Source organism: Peromyscus californicus, unplaced genomic scaffold (genome assembly GCF_007827085.1).
Source record: "Peromyscus californicus insignis strain IS unplaced genomic scaffold, ASM782708v3 Scaffold_21__1_contigs__length_65335640, whole genome shotgun sequence".
Classification (NCBI taxonomy): Eukaryota; Metazoa; Chordata; class Mammalia; order Rodentia; family Cricetidae; genus Peromyscus; species Peromyscus californicus.
This window is the reverse complement of record NW_026294514.1, coordinates 38,280,184-38,297,327: the sequence shown is the minus strand read 5'-3', so window position 1 is coordinate 38,297,327 and position 17,144 is coordinate 38,280,184. Positions and strand designations below refer to the sequence as shown.

The following is a 17,144-nucleotide window of genomic DNA, read 5'->3' as shown; positions in this document are numbered from 1 at the left end:
TTTTCGAGACGTGGCCTCACTGTGTGAACCACACTGGCCTCAAACTTCCAATCCTTCTGCTCTGGCCAGTGCTTCCAAGTGCTGGGTTGCGAGTGTGCTGCTCCTTCTAATGAACAGCTAGAAAACAAACATGCTCTTCCCCTTCTTGTAACATTCCATTAATACGGCAATAAAAAGGGAGGGACAAAGACCACCCTCAAAGCACATAAAATTTGGAATCAAGTGTTTTCAGACTGGGTAATAGTAATATTGAAGCCCACAGGAAAACTCAGCAATGTCTTAAAAATTCTGAGGAAAAATTATGTGCCTACAGCCCTGTGACCCTGCAAAACACACACACACACACACACACACACACACACACACACACACACACACACATGCAAAACAAAAGTTTACCTCCCACATAATCTCTTCATGTACTGACTAGAGGGGCTAGGGATATATATAGCTCAGTGGTAGACTGCTGGCCTTGCCTGCAACAAAACCCTGGGTTTTATTTACAAAACCTCATGAACCAGGCTTGCTGGCTCACGCCTGTAAACACAGGGGAGATAGAGGATATAGGAGGACCAGAAACTCAAGGTTATTCTTAGCTACATAGCGAATTTGAGGCTAGCCTGGGCTATATGAGACCTTCTCTCAAAGGGAAAAAAGGAAAGAACAGGAAAAGCAGCAGCTGGAGGCTGTGTTCAAGCCAGACAAAGGAATGAACAGAGGAAACAGATTCCAACTAAGAGATGGGGGGTTAAGACTCCAGGGTGACGGAAGGAGGGTGATTCGTCACAGTGGGATGTGTAAGAAGATTCCTAAAGAATCTCTTCAGGCAAATGCTGCTGCGATGCCTGGACATAACGAGGGGATGTAAAGATCACCAGAGACAAGTTTGGGTTGGCATGCAGATAAAAGCATTGAGAACCAAGCAAAGGAAAACGCACACAAATACTAACTCTAAGGAATTCATGGTGCTCTATAGGTCACGGCTATACAATTCTAATAGTTACTGCATTGTATACAGCAAATATTGATCATGCAAAAAAAAATGGTATATCTAGAAAACACTGCTGTGGAGCGGACAAAGGGGAGACGCATCATCCCCTTCCATGACAAGAAGACAACAGATAAGGAGGTAAATTCCTGGACCCAGCAAGTGCTCGATGCGCTAGAGACAAGGCTGGCCCCAGGGTCGAGCACCTGCCTGCTGTGAACAAGGCCCTGGGTTCAGTCCTGAGCACAGGAAGAAAAACAAAAAGTGTTGACAGTATGTAGTAGGATAGTATTTGAAGGTGTGTTACTTTTGTTTATGTTGCATTTGTTTAACTCTATGAAGCTGTGTTACTGTGCCTGTCTAAAACACCTGATGGTCTAGTAAAGCGCTGAATGGCCAATAGCAAGGCAGGAGAAAGGATAGGCGGGGCTGGCAGGCAGAGAGAATAGATAGAGGAGAAATCTGGGAGGAGGGATGTAAGAATTAGGAGCCAGAGAAGGAGGAGGAGGAGGACTCCAGGGGCCAGCCACCCAGCTGCACAGGGGGCCACGGAGTAAGAGTAAGAGTTACAGAAGTTAGAGAATGGGAAAAGCCCAGAGGCAAAAGATAGACGGGTTAAGTTAAGGAAAGCTGGCTATAAACTAAGCCAAGCTAAGGTCAGGCATTCATAATTAAGAATAAGCCTCCGTGTGTGATTTATTGGGGAACTGGGGGGTGGGCCTCCCAAAAGAGCCAAACAACAACCTCCGAGGCAAAAAGTGAAAATGTCATCACTGTCCTTCCCACTAGTCCTTGTAAAATAGATTGATTTGTGAAGCTACACATCTGTTTAACTTTGATAACATAGAACCTGAACCTAAACAAATTGTCAGTATTCAGCAGGCCCCTCCTTCACACCTCCCAAAGTGTCCATCTCAACGCTCTGCAATGAATGACTGCCCAACGCTTAGCTTGTATAAGTCAGGAACTGTGTCTTCCTTGTGTTATAACTTATCCCAAGTAGCTAATATCCAGCCTGCCAGATAAAGAAGATCAAGAAATATTTGTAGGGCAGGCATTTTTTTTAGACAGGGTCCTTGAACTCACAGTCCTTGTGCCTCTACCTTCTGCATGCTGAGATTAGACATAAAATTCCACAATGGGCCTCTCACTGAAATTCACCTACCATAGTAACGGTGTTCAGATATGGATACAAGGCTGGAGAGATGGCTTACAGACTAAGAACAGTCGCTGCTCTTCCAGAGAGGGCCCAAGTTCAGTTCCCAGCTGCTACAAGGGACAGCTCACAAATATCTGTAACTCACAACCAAGGGACCTGATGCCCTCTGTGGCCTCTTTAAACACGTGCAACACACATAGAGACAGACGACGGACATACACCAAACACACACACACACACAAGCATTTAAAGACAAAAGAAAGTCTAGCTACTCATAACAGATAACTTAGAGGACATTGTGTGAAGACTATAACCCAGGCACAGATAAATAAATACATGGGACCTTACTTACTTATGCGTGGAATCTGAACAGTCAAACTCATAGACTAGGTATGGTGGGTACCGGGGGCTGGGGTTGGGGGAAGTGGGGAGATGTTGACACCCCATTTTGGTTATTAATATGAATACATTCCAAGGATCTAAGGTACAGCATGGGTGGTGATTAGTATACTAAATGTGCTCACCGATCCACATGGTATACAATGTCAAGTCACTGCCTTGTGTATCTTGAACACATTCAGTTTCTGAAAATGCACTATTTCAAAGTGAAAAACATATTTTCCTATGTTTTACAAATACTCCCTAGTTTATGTATGCTGTTTTGGTAATGAAATTTATTTAACAATCTATTTTACAAAAAAATATTTTGACACATTACTATTTCAAAACTTAAAACATCTCATGGGAAAATAAAAATCAACAACAATTTAAATATTTAATTTCACAGGAAAAGTTGGTCTGCATTTCTTTGAAATTAAAAAGAAAGTGGAGCCGGGCGGTGGTGGCGCACGCCTTTAATCCCAGCACTCGGGAGGCAGAGCCAGGCGGATCTCTGTGAGTTCGAGGCCAGCCTGGACTACCAAGTGAGTTCCAGGAAAGGCGCAAAGCTACACAGAGAAACCCTGTCTCGAAAAACCAAAAAAAAAAAAAAAAAAAAAAAAAAAAGAAAGTGGAATAAAGTTATACAGGGCAAAACAGTAAGGGAAACAGTTGCCCATAGAAGTTCATCCTGTCCATTTTGTGCTTAAGAGCACAGGCGAGCAACGCATGAGAATTCTGACTTTGATTCAGCTTTGCAAATAGCTCATCCAAACAGAGAGGGACCAGTCTTTATTTTTATTTTATTCATTTTTGGTTGATTCATTTATTGAGACAGAATCTCACTGTGTAGCCCAGGCTGGCCTCAGACTCTAGTGATCCTCCTACCTCTGTCTCCCAGATGTGCACCAACACTCCTGGCTAATTTTTAAAACAGAATCCTAACTCCTTTAAATTCAGATATAAGAATAGAGGAAGTGCTTGACACATGGCCCGAAGGAAGCAATTTACTGGCAAGGAAGGGTGCCACCCAACTGTTCCTGCCCTTCAAATACATTTCTACTCTGTGAGGACTGTTCAGCTCTCCATCATAGACCCCGCCATTTGCATCAGCACCAGGAACATCAAAGGTGACCACACACAACAGGGCATCAACGAGACATTACCTGTGGCTTTCTTCAGGTTGTTTCTCGGTCGAGCAGGTGGGGGCCGGGGGGTCTTCAGGGGGTCTTTGGGACCTTCTTGGCAGTCTGCTCCTCTAAAGCCAGGACAGCACCTCCATTCCAACTGTGTCACTGTCTTGTACCTAGTGACGAATCTGGGTCTTAAGGTTACCCGATACCTGAAGACAGAGAGGACGGGGTCTCACGTTAGTGACCACTATTAGGAGCGTCTCCGGCCCTCCCACACTGGACCTTATTATGATGTGACATGTCCTACACAGGCCCTGTTTTAAATACTTTGTCCCCAGATGGTGGCACTATTTTGTGAGGTTCTGAAGGCCTGCCTTAGGTGGGGTCTAGCTGGAGGAGGCAGGTGCTTGGGAGTCTAGTAACCTTGCCTACTTCTCTCCACACCCACCCTGCTTCCCGCCCACTGTGTATAACCCTCCTCTATCACAGGTTCTCACTGCCTATCCGTTCTGTTCAAGAGTGTGGATCCAAGCAGCCATGGACCTCCACTGAGTCAACATAAATCCATCCACCTCTAAGTTGCTTCCATCAAGCATTTGATTCAGTCATTTGGAGTCCTCCCTACTCTTTATTGTTTTGTTTTGGTTTGATAGATAGTTAGGAGGTTTTTTGTTTTGTTTATTTTTGACAGGGTCTTGCTACGTAGCCAACTTGCAATCCTCCTGCCTCAGCCTCCTGAGTGCTGAGATTACAGGTGTGTGTCATCAGATCTGGTTCTTCCATATCTTAGATCCAGGGTAACAACATCCCCACACATCTGTTCAATACAAACGCTTCCCAGACTTCAAAGTGAGTTTTCATTTCACCAGCAGTTTCGATTCTACAATTCACAGCTCTTCAGGGATACTTTTTAGGTGCAACTCAGGGGCTTGGTGTTGTCAATAAACATCCCTGGGGTCCCTCCCCCCATAGTTTCCTCTGCACCTCCTTCCCCTGGGGGGCTTTGGCAGTGACACAACTTTTTATAAAGATGTCTTGGCCCACGCTTCCAAGGACAGAAATTTGGAAGCTGCTGTGGTTTAGATGAGTGTCCCCTAAGCCCATGTGACAAGGGGTTGGTCACCAGCCTGTGGCAGAACATTTCGGAGGTGGGACCCAGTGGGAGGGGTTAGGTCATTGAGGGTGCCCTTGAAGGGGATATTGAAACCTCAGTCCTGAATCTCAATCTCTGAATCCTGAGTCGAAGCAAACCTACCCTCCTTGAAAGCTGACTACCAGGTGCTGAAGTCTTTGTTTATAGCCGTGTGCCAGGAGTGGGGGTATAGCTCAGTGGTAGAGCCATTGCCCAGTATAGAACGGAGATCTGATTTGGAAAATAGTAATAATAATAATAAATAATAATAATAATAATAATATAGTATGTGTTCCTTGACATCAGAGACCTTTTCCAGGGAGCTGTAAAATCCTCTGGACCCACTTCTGGGCCTAACACACCGACAAGCCAGCATGACAGGCACACACGAGGGCCAGAGACAAGGGGTTCAGCCAGGCCACTGCTCACAGCCCAGACAAAAGCCCAACCACACAGAAAAGCCCTCCTACACTCAACCCTACTTCCAGTTTCTGGCCTGGAGCCGTGTTCTCTTGATCATCTTCACTTTCTCATTTCCACACTAGCGCTAGCCGCTGGACTTCTCTATGAGCCAACTTCTAGAGAGAAATGGGCTTTGGGCCACTTCCTCGGGGTTGCTGTGGGCTGCTGCTCACAGAGGAATGAACACTTGTGTCTTGGGATTTCGGGGCTCAGTCAGACAAGCAACTCCAGGTTAAGCACCAGCTTTGGAGTTGTGCACTCCAAGTTATGTGTCTAGGAAAATCACCAATGGCTACAGGGAACAGTCTTCCATCTTCCCTGAGGAGCCCTCAGGGAAGGCTTAATTCCCGGAGTGCTCCTGCTTGGCTGCCCGGCTTCCCTGGAGCAGTGGTTCTTGACTCCAGCCTCAGAACCACCCAAGGATCGTGGACAAACAGCTGCACCTCAGAGGCGCTCCTTGGCTGGGCCTGAGGTGGGTCTTGAGGGGACGCATTTCCGAGATGCTCCTGAGAAAACCTTTCCAAGGAAAATCAAACAGGAATCCCAGGAAGCAGAAGGGAAAGCAAGGGTGGTCATGAGCGGGTAAGATATCAGAGCCGGCAGACTTTCCCAGGCCCTTCAGAGTGTCATCAGTTGGGCCAGTGAGATGTTCAGTGCATAAAGGCACCTGTCGTCACCTGGGGGATCCACATGGAGGAAGAGAAGCAGCAACTCTCCCTCTGACATCCACATGGATGTACACACACACTCACGCACACACATGCACTCATACACACAAGAACACATGCATGCCGGGCACTCTCCCTCTGACATCCACATGGATGTACACACACACTCATGCACACACATGCACTCATACACACAAGAACACATGCATGCCGGGCACTCTCCCTCTGACATCCACATGTATGTACACACACACTCACGCACACATACACACACATGCACTCATACACACAAGAACACATGCATGCCGGGCGGTGGTGGCGTAGTACGCCTTTAATCCCAGCACTCGGGAGGCAGAGGCAGGCGGATCTTTGCGAGTTCGAGGCCAGCCTGGGCTACGGAGCGAGTTCCAGGAAAGGCGCAAAGCTACACAGAGAGTAGAGTCTTGATAAAAAAACAAAAAAGAACACATGCATGCACACACAAACACATTCATACATACACTCAAACACACATATATGCTAACACATATACTAACACACACATCACAATACACTCACACAAACATACATTTTCACTCACACATACAGACACACACATGCATACATACCATTGATACACATACCAAACACACAGCATACTCACATACATACACATACCACACAGACACATATGCTACACAAGGACATATATGCATACTTACCACACACAGATACACGTACACACACACACACTCACATAGACACACACAGAGACACACTCATACATACATTCTCACACATACACGCACACACAGACACACACTCTCACACACGCTCACTCACACACAGAGACACACACAGACACTCTCACACACACACAGACACTCGTATATACATATGACATACACTTACACATACTCATATGCACACACTCACAGAGGGAGAGATAAATGTAATTTTAAACATTAAAAAAGAATCGCATTGATCCTGCTAATCATTTTTGCCCTCTTGTCACAAGCAAGAAAACATAGACTGGATGGGTGAAGTGAGTTGCCCAAGTTCGTTCTCAAGTGGTTAGAGTGGAAACTTCTGGGGCCTTCGATCCCACACACACCCTCCCAGCATGCAGTAACAGCCAGCCACTCTCTCTGGCAGTTTCTCTGGCCAAAGCAGCGATCCACCTGGAAATATTCCAGAAAGCCCTGAAGCCCGGGGAGGAGCTACCTGACCTCCCAACACAGCAGACGCATGCTTGAACATCTACTGCGGTGCAGGTAGATCGTCTCGGGCTCCCTGCCACCCTCACCCACTCACGGAATCCCTGCACACCGAGGGACAATTGCCCTGCACATTTGCGCACTCGAGCAGAGCATCACACTAGAAGAATGTGTAACCTCAGGGGGAAAAAAAAAAAACAACTCTGCTCCTCGGAGCATTCAGATGGAATGTGAGAATGTGTTTGCGTGTGCGTCTGCCAGTAGATGACAGGCTGCAGGAACCCTTTCAGATAAGGCTGCACCCAGCAGAACAGACTACCTCCCTCTGGAGAGAAGGGTGTGGTAGGCTGCATCCCACCCACCCCACCAGAGCCTTCCCTTAACCCTGAACCAGGAGCTGGAGGGTGAGGGGGGACTTGCTCCCCCAATGTGCCCATGCAAAGGAAGGGTGTAGCTGCCGCCTCCAGCTCACCGTCACACAGCAAGGTCTCCCGAGTTCCCACCCTGCTCTGACTGCGCGGGCCACACCCACCTGGCCCCAGTCAGCCAGTTGCAGGGGTCTGGTGGTACCCTGCAGGTCGGCTGCCTGACATCATCTCAAGTTAGAAGTCCTTCCGGCCCGCAGCGACAACTGGGAAACGTCAGGCAGCCACCTTCAGACACCGGAAAGCTCAGAGAAATTGCCCCATACATTAAGTGGCAGGCCCCTGAGGTGACCTTGGGGCCTTGCTAGAGGGTCCCCAGGTCTGGGTGGGGGGCCTCCAGGGGCACAGCACAGGATTAGCCAAGTCCCATAAACCTATTGGTATTTTTCCCAGCTGAAGTGGGGCTCCCGCTAACACAACGCTAGTCTGAGGGGCTCCAGAGGTTGGGAGGAGCCAGGACAATGTCCTCATCACACAGGGAACTGCAGGGGAAAAAAAAATCCTACCACAGACTTTTACAAACTTTCAGGGGTGTGACTTAGTGACCGAGCGCTTGCTGGCATGAAGGCCCAGTTCCTTCCCACGCGCCACATAAGAATAGTCAAGGCCTTTACCTCATGCACATTTCAGAACTCCCCAAGCAGATGTGAAATGCAACTGAATCCAGGAGCCCCAGACCCGGGCCCCATTTCCTCCTTCAGGAAACACACCCATCTCCCTGGTACCTGGGGCCTCCGAGCACTGGGGAAGGGAGGCTGAGCCCACACAGTCTGGTGTCCCCACGTGACTGAGCTGAACTCACAAGGGAGGAGCTCACTAGCTGCTGCTGAGACAGTTAGCTAACGTCCCCAGGGTAGGGCAGCCACACCAAGGGAACAGCCAAGGCAGCGAATCCAAGGCTGCTGGGCTAACTCAGGTCACAGCCTGGCTCCCTCCCCAGTCTCGCCCAGTTGGGACCCTACGTGTCGGGACCCTGTGTGTACGGAGGAGCCGTGTCTACCTCTGAGGCAGACATTTGTTTCAATGAAGGAGCCTGCATACAGGAGCTGGAGAGATAGCTCAGTGGTTAAGAGCACTGACCGCTCTTCCAGCGGACCTGGGTTCAATTCCCAGCACCCATGTAGCAGCTCATAGCTGTCTAACTCCAGTTCCCTGGGATCTGACATCTTCACGACAATGCACATAAAGTTAAACAAATCATAAAAAAAAAAAGAACCCGAATACACACGGCACCATCACCCCAGCGCCTGGTTCCCACTGCGGTTCCTGCTTGGCGCTGTGTGCTTTAGGGTTGGAACAGAGTGGCCTGAAGCCACCACCGCAGTGTCTTTCACTCCCCTAAAAGTCCCCTGACTACTTATCTTCCTCATCCTCTCCTTCATCTTGCCACTACGTCCCATAGCTGTAACCACTGGGTGCTGGGCCCTCTCGATCTGGCTCCCTTTGCTATGAAGGCCATTTCAAGTTCCTCCTGGCTTTTTGTGGCTTTTTGTGATTTGCCTACAATAGGCAGGCAGTCCACCACTGAGCTACACTCCGGCCCGAGAGCATGTCTGGTTAAGGCCGAATAATACCCCACTGTCTAAAACATTATTCCGAAATACAGAGTCGTCCCACTGCAGAATTCCAATTAGTAATTGTCAACCACTAATTGGATCAATAGTTGGTTAATCAAACAAAAGTACATTTGCCAAAGTTTGTGTGATCTGATGTGGCGATATATTGAGTACCCCAATAAAGCTTACCTAGGGATCAGAGGACAGAGGCAGTGGTGGCACACACACCTTTAATCCTATCACTCGGAAGGCAGAGATCCGCCTGGATCTCTGTGAGTTCAAGGCCACACTGGGCTACAGGAGAGAAACAGAGCCAGGCAGTCAGTGGTGACACACGCCTTTAATCCCAGGAAGTAATATGGCAGGACACAGAAAGGTATATATAAGGCGTGAGGAAACAGGAACTCGCTCTCTTGAGGCTGAGGATTTAGTAGAGGTAAGCTAGTGGCTGGCTGTCCTGCTTCTCTGATCTTTCAGCTTTCACCCCAGTCTCTGGCTCTGGGTCTTTTATTATAAGACCTTCTAAGATTCATGTTACAATCCAATATCCTATTTTCAAAAGAAAACCATTTCCTCTGGTCTAAGCAGCTAAGAATTCTTCAGTCTCCTCAGAGCTAAACTGAACTGCGTGCCTCTGGGTTCAATATGAACTACACAGCAGCCACACACCCACGGGTGACCCAGGGCTGTGCTGTCCAAGGTGCCTACTAGCCGCACCAAGCTCTTTAAATTTACATTAAATAAAATTAAACATTTAATTCCAACAGCCACATTGTAAGGATATAACAGCGTAAATGTTATCACAGAAAACCCCACCAGACAGAGCTTGCTGTGGTAGAAATACACAAGATTGTGCATGAAGCTGCAGGGGTCATCGTGAGACCTTGATCTTCAGACGCTCTCAAACCATCCTTTCCGAGCCCAGTGAGCAGATAGCTTGTACAACACACCATGTAGAACGCAAAGAGAAAGCTTGCCCGAGAGGCCCACCGGCTGCTGTTGAGGGACCAGCCACACAGTGGACCAACACTGCATTTGACATTCACCTATATTCTGTTTACTAAAACATGGCACAGATCCAGAGCCCAGGACCCCCGGGGGATACACTTCAGCCTGGGACTTTTCCAGAGAACATACTTTCTAGTAAGTCCTTCCCCTTCCATTCACCGGCCTTCCAAAACCTGGAGCCAACTTTTCTGGCTTCATTTGTTACGTCCAGTCCCAGGAACCACACGGAATGAGTCATCTCAGAGCAGCCTAGGAAATAAATGTTTATGCCAGCAACTCACTTTTCCCCCTTTACCCTCAACTCAACCTCTTTATGTAGCTGAGCAGGACCCTGAACTGTGAATCCTTCAGCCTCCATCTTCTGAGTGTTGGGATCACAAACATACACCACCACACCTAATTGTGTATGGTGCTGGTGAATTAGACTCAGGCCTTTGTGCATGCTAAGCAAACACTACTCATGGAGCCATGTCCCAGCCAACAATTCATTCTTTTGTTTGTTTGTTTTGTTTGTTTGTTTCTTGAGACAGGGTTTCCTTGTGTAGCCCTGGCTGTCCTGAAACTTACTCCGTAGACCAGATTAGCCTCATACTCACAGATCCTCTTACCTTTGCCTCCCGAGTGCTGGGATTAAAGGCGTGCACCACCACCACCCAGCTAGCAATTTACATGTTTCAAAATAAAATTGCACTAACATACATACGACATAAATATATAAGCAAATGTTAAGATGCTAAATTTTATGTATTTGTTAGCCCGGGGGATTCAAACCCAGAGCATCACATATCCCAGCAAGTGCTCCACCTCCGAGCTCCCCCATCTTATGGTAACCACCTTTACGTGATGGGCTCTGTGGCACCTGGCACATTGATGGTGTCCATCTCCAAGCCCTTATCTTCCCAAATGGAAACCCTGTAACCACTGAACAGGAACTCCCAGACCCTCCCTGTTCTGTAGCCTTGGCAATCACTTCCTCTGTGAGTTCAACAGCCCTCGGTGCCTCACGCGCACAGATTCTTCAAGCGCTTGTCTTTTTGTCTGACTTTTCACCCCCACATGGTTCTTGCATGTTGCAGGGCGTGCCCACATTTCCTTCCCTTTTTATAAGCAGTTCACTTTTACAAAATTGGTCTCATTAAGAAACTGACAAGACAGTAGACTGACTTTTCTAGGAACCATTGACATGTTTTTCTTATTTTTATTTTTTTATTTTTTGGTGGGGGTTTTTGGTCAGTGAATGAATAGATAAATGAGCTTTTTCTGGTTGACCCTCTGCCAAAAGCAAACGCAGTCAGGCAGCGAAGGCTGTAAAAGTTGGAAGTGATTTCAAAACTGAGGATTTGGAGTTTCAAAACACTTCCCACTTGAATCTCGTGTCTGACTGAAAACCAGAATGGCCATTTTCAACCATGGCTATCTCCAAAGATGGTCTATGAACATTAGGAGGTGGAACTGATCTCTGGGCCCCTCCCAAGGCTCCACTCCAAAGTCAAGATCCTCTTTATAGCTTAAAGCACAAACTCAAACTCAAAATCTTCATCCTTTTCTGCTACATTACACATTTTTAATTGGATTGCTGCATAGAGAACTTCACAGGGGAGCAAAGACATGTGAAATACATCACTTGGCTTTTTAGGAAAATTCTCCTAAACTTTAAAAAGCCAGAATGCTTAGGCCATGATATTTTTTGCAACATAAAATGTAGATGATGAATCTAAATGTCAGGTTAATGAGCCTTGATTAAAGTCAGATTACAAGAAAGTTTTGTGGATGTTTTAAAGTAACAGATCCTAGATCAAAGCAATGTGTTCAGAATGAAAATGTCCTTCTAGAAGGGCCGTCTGGTTCCCAGTACAAGGATACAGTTGTTGGAGAAACCATGATTATAAGCTGATGGCTTTTCTATTTCCTCCTGAATTAATTTCCTTATGTACTTAGGGGCAAGTTAGGTTTCAAAACCCCAAATCCTTTTCACCGTGCAGCATTTTGCCCTGACCATACAGAGTAATGAGTAGGTTTCTCCCACAATGTCTAATTATCCTGGGGAAAAAAAGAACAATCTTCATTCCTAAAGAACCACTGAGGTTCAGTGGGGAGCCTGCCCCGAAGCAGCTGCAGCAGAAAATGGAGCTGTGATCATTAGATTTCCTCAAAGATGGGGACCTGCCTTCTGAGCAAACTCAAGTGCTGAAGATGAGGTCATCTGGTGCTAGCCGCATCCAGCCAGTTAACTATAGCTTAAGGCTGTGTTCCAGCAGGCCACATTCTGAGCTTTGGGAAATTCATCCCCAAATCAAGTCACTGGGTGTTGGGAAAGAGAAGGGAGTCTGAGCCTGAGCCAGCTCTCTATGGGAGGCCCATCTCTGCTGTGAGCTGCTCCCCCAATCTATACTGCTCCACTTCTCATACCTCTACCCTGTTTCCTCATTCCTCGCAGAAGAGTCACAGGGAATCTAGCTCCCAGTCACTCCCTAATGAACTCATCCTTATGTTCCCACAGTGTGAACCATGAGAACATCTGTTGGCCGGGCTGGGAAGCAGACATTCATCATAGACACAGCTTCTCATGGTCTGTGAGCCCAGCCTTTCTACTCAGAGCCACTGATTTTTAGGTGTGTATTTTTGTTGGTTTTGGTGGTGGTGGTGGTGGTGGTGATGGTGGATGTGTGTGCATATTAACTCATAGAGCCTACATGTATGTATGGAAGTCAACTTGTACAAGTCAGTTCTCTCTTTCCACCATGTAGGGTCTGGGCACCAAATTCTCAATGCCAGCCTTGGTGGCAAGTACCTTTACCCACTAAGTCATCTTGCTGGCCTAAGAATTCTATTTTGATGATTCACCGTCTTTAATTGCTTGGATTCTCCTACAAAAAAACAAATCACCATAATTCCAAAATTCTGTTTCACTCGACTCAAATGTTCATGACTTTGCAAACTCTGCCCCTCCCCTTCCAAAGCTCAATGCTCTCCTGCACAATGCACCCCCATCCATGTTTTCAGAGCTACATTGGGATGGTGGATACTACACAAGATTTGACTGTGCCATCCCACCACTAATCGGTTCCAGGCCTTTCAGTGAAGTCTCTTTACTGCGCTGAGTCTTTAGCCCACACCTGTAGCCTGGTTGTTAGGATTCTGCCGCTCCTCCAGCTGCATGACTGCACATGCTCAGTTTAGTAGCCAAGCAAGGGGTCTTACATCATCCATGCGTGGTCATGGCATACGTGGCGGCATAGCCCCCATAAGTCCACATGTGCGTGTGCAGGGAAATCCTTAAAAAGCCGGCCACAGACGCCTCCCCTCTGTTCTGCTCTCTCCTCTCCCTCTTTCTCTCTCCCTGCTCGTGTCTTTCACAGGCCTGGTCACTCTCTTCTGTTTCTCCCCGACCCTCCTCCTAATAAAGCTCTGATACTGGGTTTTGTTGTGTCTCGTGACCTTTCTCGACCGGTAACAAGCACCGCATTTAAAACCAACACTGGCGACAATCACTCAGAAGCGCAGAAAATCTAGGGACTGAAGAAGTTTCTCTGAAGATACAAGAAGAGGGTCCTCGGTTGGGCCCACTCATTCCCACTTTGAAGTCATCATCATCATCCAAAGACTGAAAATACAAGAACACTTGTATTTGTTTTCTAAGTTAGGACCACACTGGGAAACAGGATGAAAACATTAGAACCAAGAAGTTTGGCGTTTCTCACACCCTGGCCATCCATGAAGAATACAATGAGGTGAAGCCGTTCCCACTCACCTGCACTCTGCTGAGAAAGCAGGCTTTTTCTTTGGAAGGATGCTGCCACAGCCCTGGCCTCCACACCAGGTTCTAAGTATATAACGAGTATCATGAGTGGAGGGTACTACTTAGCAAGATAAAAGGAATTTGGGGCCTGGGGAGACAGCTTACTCAGTAAAGTACTTGGCATGCAAACAGTTAAGCTCAGATCTCCAGCACGTGTACAAAAAGCTTGGCGTGATAGCACACATCTTTAATTACAGTGTGAGGAGACCAGAGACACGGGGATTTCTGGGGCTTGCTGGCCAGTCTAGCCAATCAGGTTCAATGAAAGGCCATATGTTTAAAAAAAATAATAATAAAAAAAAAGAGGCAGAAAGCAACTGAAGAATAATTCTCAACATCTACCATTGGTCACCACATGTATATGATGGTTATGTACACACATGGGCACATAGATCTACACCCACACAATCACATAAAAAGAATAACTTTATAGGCTCTTAGCAGGGAGGGAGATGAGGTCGGCCCCACAGAAAAATAGGAAGTAAACACTTTCCCCAAGATTTACTGCAGGGTAGTATTGGAGTCCTAGGACATCTATAATATGCTGTACATCATTGGTGTTGCAATCTTCAAAATCCTCATTCTTGTGTGGACTCGTGTAACTACATTTTTATTAGAGATTTTGAAGTCATGGGGATCTATTTCTAGGCTAACCCAGTGTGGTTCTGAGAACTACCATAGAACCCCAGGTAGCTCAACAAGCCATGGATAGTTGTTCGAATTAACAGCCTCTGTGGAATATTCCTTTACACTGTGTGAATATATGTCACTGTGATTGGTTTAATAAAGAAGCTGACTGGCCAATAGCTGGACAGGATAAGGTTAGGTGGGAGAGCCAAACCAGTGGAATGCTGGGAAGAAGGAGGGTGGAATCTCAGCAGTCACCAGCCAGACACAGTGGAAGCAGGACATGTACAAAATGAGGTAACAAGCCATGAGCCACATGGAAGAGCATAGATAAAAAATATGGGTTCATTGAAATTGTAAGAATTAGCTAGTAACAAGTCTGAGCTATTGGCCAAGCATTTATAATCACTATTGAGTCTCTATGTTGGTTATTTGGGAACTGGCAAGCAGGGAAGAAAAGTCTGCCTACAAATCTCTATATCTGAGAATTGAAAGCCAAACTCAATTCATTCAGTCTTAACAAGAGAAGGAAAATGCACATTCTGCCTCCAGACCAGAAGTTACCAGGGTACCCAGGCCTACTCAATGTCTTTCCTTGAGCCACCAGAATCCAATATGCGAAAGTTTTACCCATCTGGAAACCACATGCACAAGAAACATACAAAATCTGCCACCTAAAACATCAGACATTCTACCTGTTCCATCATTGCCAAAGGTCAGATTCATCAGAGCAATCAGGGCATTTCTCTACTCAGTTGCCACAAACATAAACGGAGACCCAAATTTACCCCTCTTCTGTCTCCCAGATATGAAAGAATTAAATAACAGCCTGGAGAACTTCATACAAATGAAATTTCTATAAAGTGGATTTGGTGTGTAAATAAACATGTTTGCTATAAAATTAAAAATACAAGTTCCTCCCATAATAATGGCTTCAGTTGGCCACATAATGGGGTTAAACCCCAACTATCAAGGGATGAGCAGGGAGGGCACAAGTGTCTTGCAGCTAAAAGCCAATGTCGGAAGCCCAGTGTAGCAATACACAACTATGATCCTAGTACATGGGGAGACAGACAGAAGGTGCCCCGCCTGCAGGGCTACAACGGGTTCTCGACCACCCTAAGGACGGAATGATAGAGACAGGAGATACAAGGAAATACACCAAGTCTAGATTCTGATCAAGGTGCAATTTTATTTTTCTCCAAGAGGGTTTATATAGTTTCTGCAGGGTGAGGGGAGCAAGAAGTTGTCATCTGCATAAGGTGGGGCAAGCGATCAGGATGTTTGTATAGGATGTTTACAGGGTGAAAGGGTCAAGGGCTCTGCCTCAATGTCCTGTTGCTAGGCAACCTGATTGTAAGATGATCTAGTTCCCTGTCTTATGGGGGTCTGTATTTTTCCATTAACTAGAGATTCTATCCTTGTCCCTGACAAGGAGGGATTGAGAGTTCTAAGTCAGCCTGGACTTTGTAGTGAGACTCTGCCAACACACACACAAAATTTTAAATGCAATCATTCTGTGACCACCACATAATTCAGAAGTCCCTTCTCTTCCCTTGCAACATACAGCCCTTTCTCTCAAGATCCTTAATAAAAGAAGAGCTGATCAACGTGTCAAGAAACATTCAGAATTGTTTGACCCCAGCCCTGGGCTCCCCTCCACATTCTCATTCATTCATTTGCAAGGAGAGTATGGAGTGGAAGTCACTATGTGGCACTGGCTGGGCTTGAACTCACGATGCAGATAAAGATGGCCTCAATGTGTGCCGACCCTGTGTGTCCCATGTCCCGCCATGCCCAGTACAGCCTAACTTGGGCAATTCTCCCATTACCTGTGAGTCGTGGCACAGACTGAGGCCAGTCTCCCAAGTCCATCCCACTACATCTCCCACCCCTACCCAGACTCCCCAAGGCAAATTCGCTTTATGCATGATGCCGGATGAACATCTGGAAGCAGAGCTCTGACAACCTCCCTTGAACAATGAAGCCCAAACTCACAACCCTGTTGGCATGGGCTTAAATTTCGCTCCACTCTCAAAGATCTTCAAGTCCTAGCTCCCAGTACCTCAGAAGGCGACCTTACTTGGTAGAGGACCCCATAGCAACTCAAGATCATCAAATTAAGGTGAGGTCACTTGGACAATGGCTCCCATTCAGTAAAGGGGGGATTAAAACACAGGGATATGTACTTAGAGAGAGGATGTTGTGAGGAGCCACAGGGAGAAGATGGCAGTCTTCAGAAGACCAAGGAGGGAGGGCCTAGAATAGATCCATCCCTCACTCCTCCCCACCTCTGGAGGAAGCAGCCTTGACGTATGACTCCATCGTGTAGGTTCTTGGCTCATGTCTATGGTGACACTACCCTTCTCTCATACCTGCACACGTTCTGCTGGAACCTTCCTTTAAATACCTGCCAAGATGTCAGGGTTTCCAAACAAGTTCTCCAATTCCTCCCGGCTGGGGATGGTTTCTGCCATTTCTGAATATTTCAAACATCTTTTTACAATCTTTCCTAATCATTGCTCTTGCCTCCCTTCATCTACTGGATATGCATTTCTGAAGGGCAGGAAAAGGGTCCTTGGTTGATCCCCATGGCCACCTAGTCTGGGGATC

General features: G+C 46.8%; 1 protein-coding gene across 3 annotated transcripts in view; it reads right to left on the bottom strand.

Annotated features, from left to right (window-relative positions):
- Emilin2 (elastin microfibril interfacer 2) overlaps positions 1-17,144 on the bottom strand; it is a 62,154-nt gene that overhangs the window by 26,859 nt on the left and 18,151 nt on the right. For all 3 annotated transcript variants that reach the window (XM_052750095.1, XM_052750094.1, XM_052750096.1), the window contains exon 3: positions 3,692-3,867. In XM_052750095.1, the coding sequence (XP_052606055.1) occupies positions 3,692-3,867 (176 nt within the window). The remainder of the gene's footprint in view (positions 1-3,691; positions 3,868-17,144) is intronic.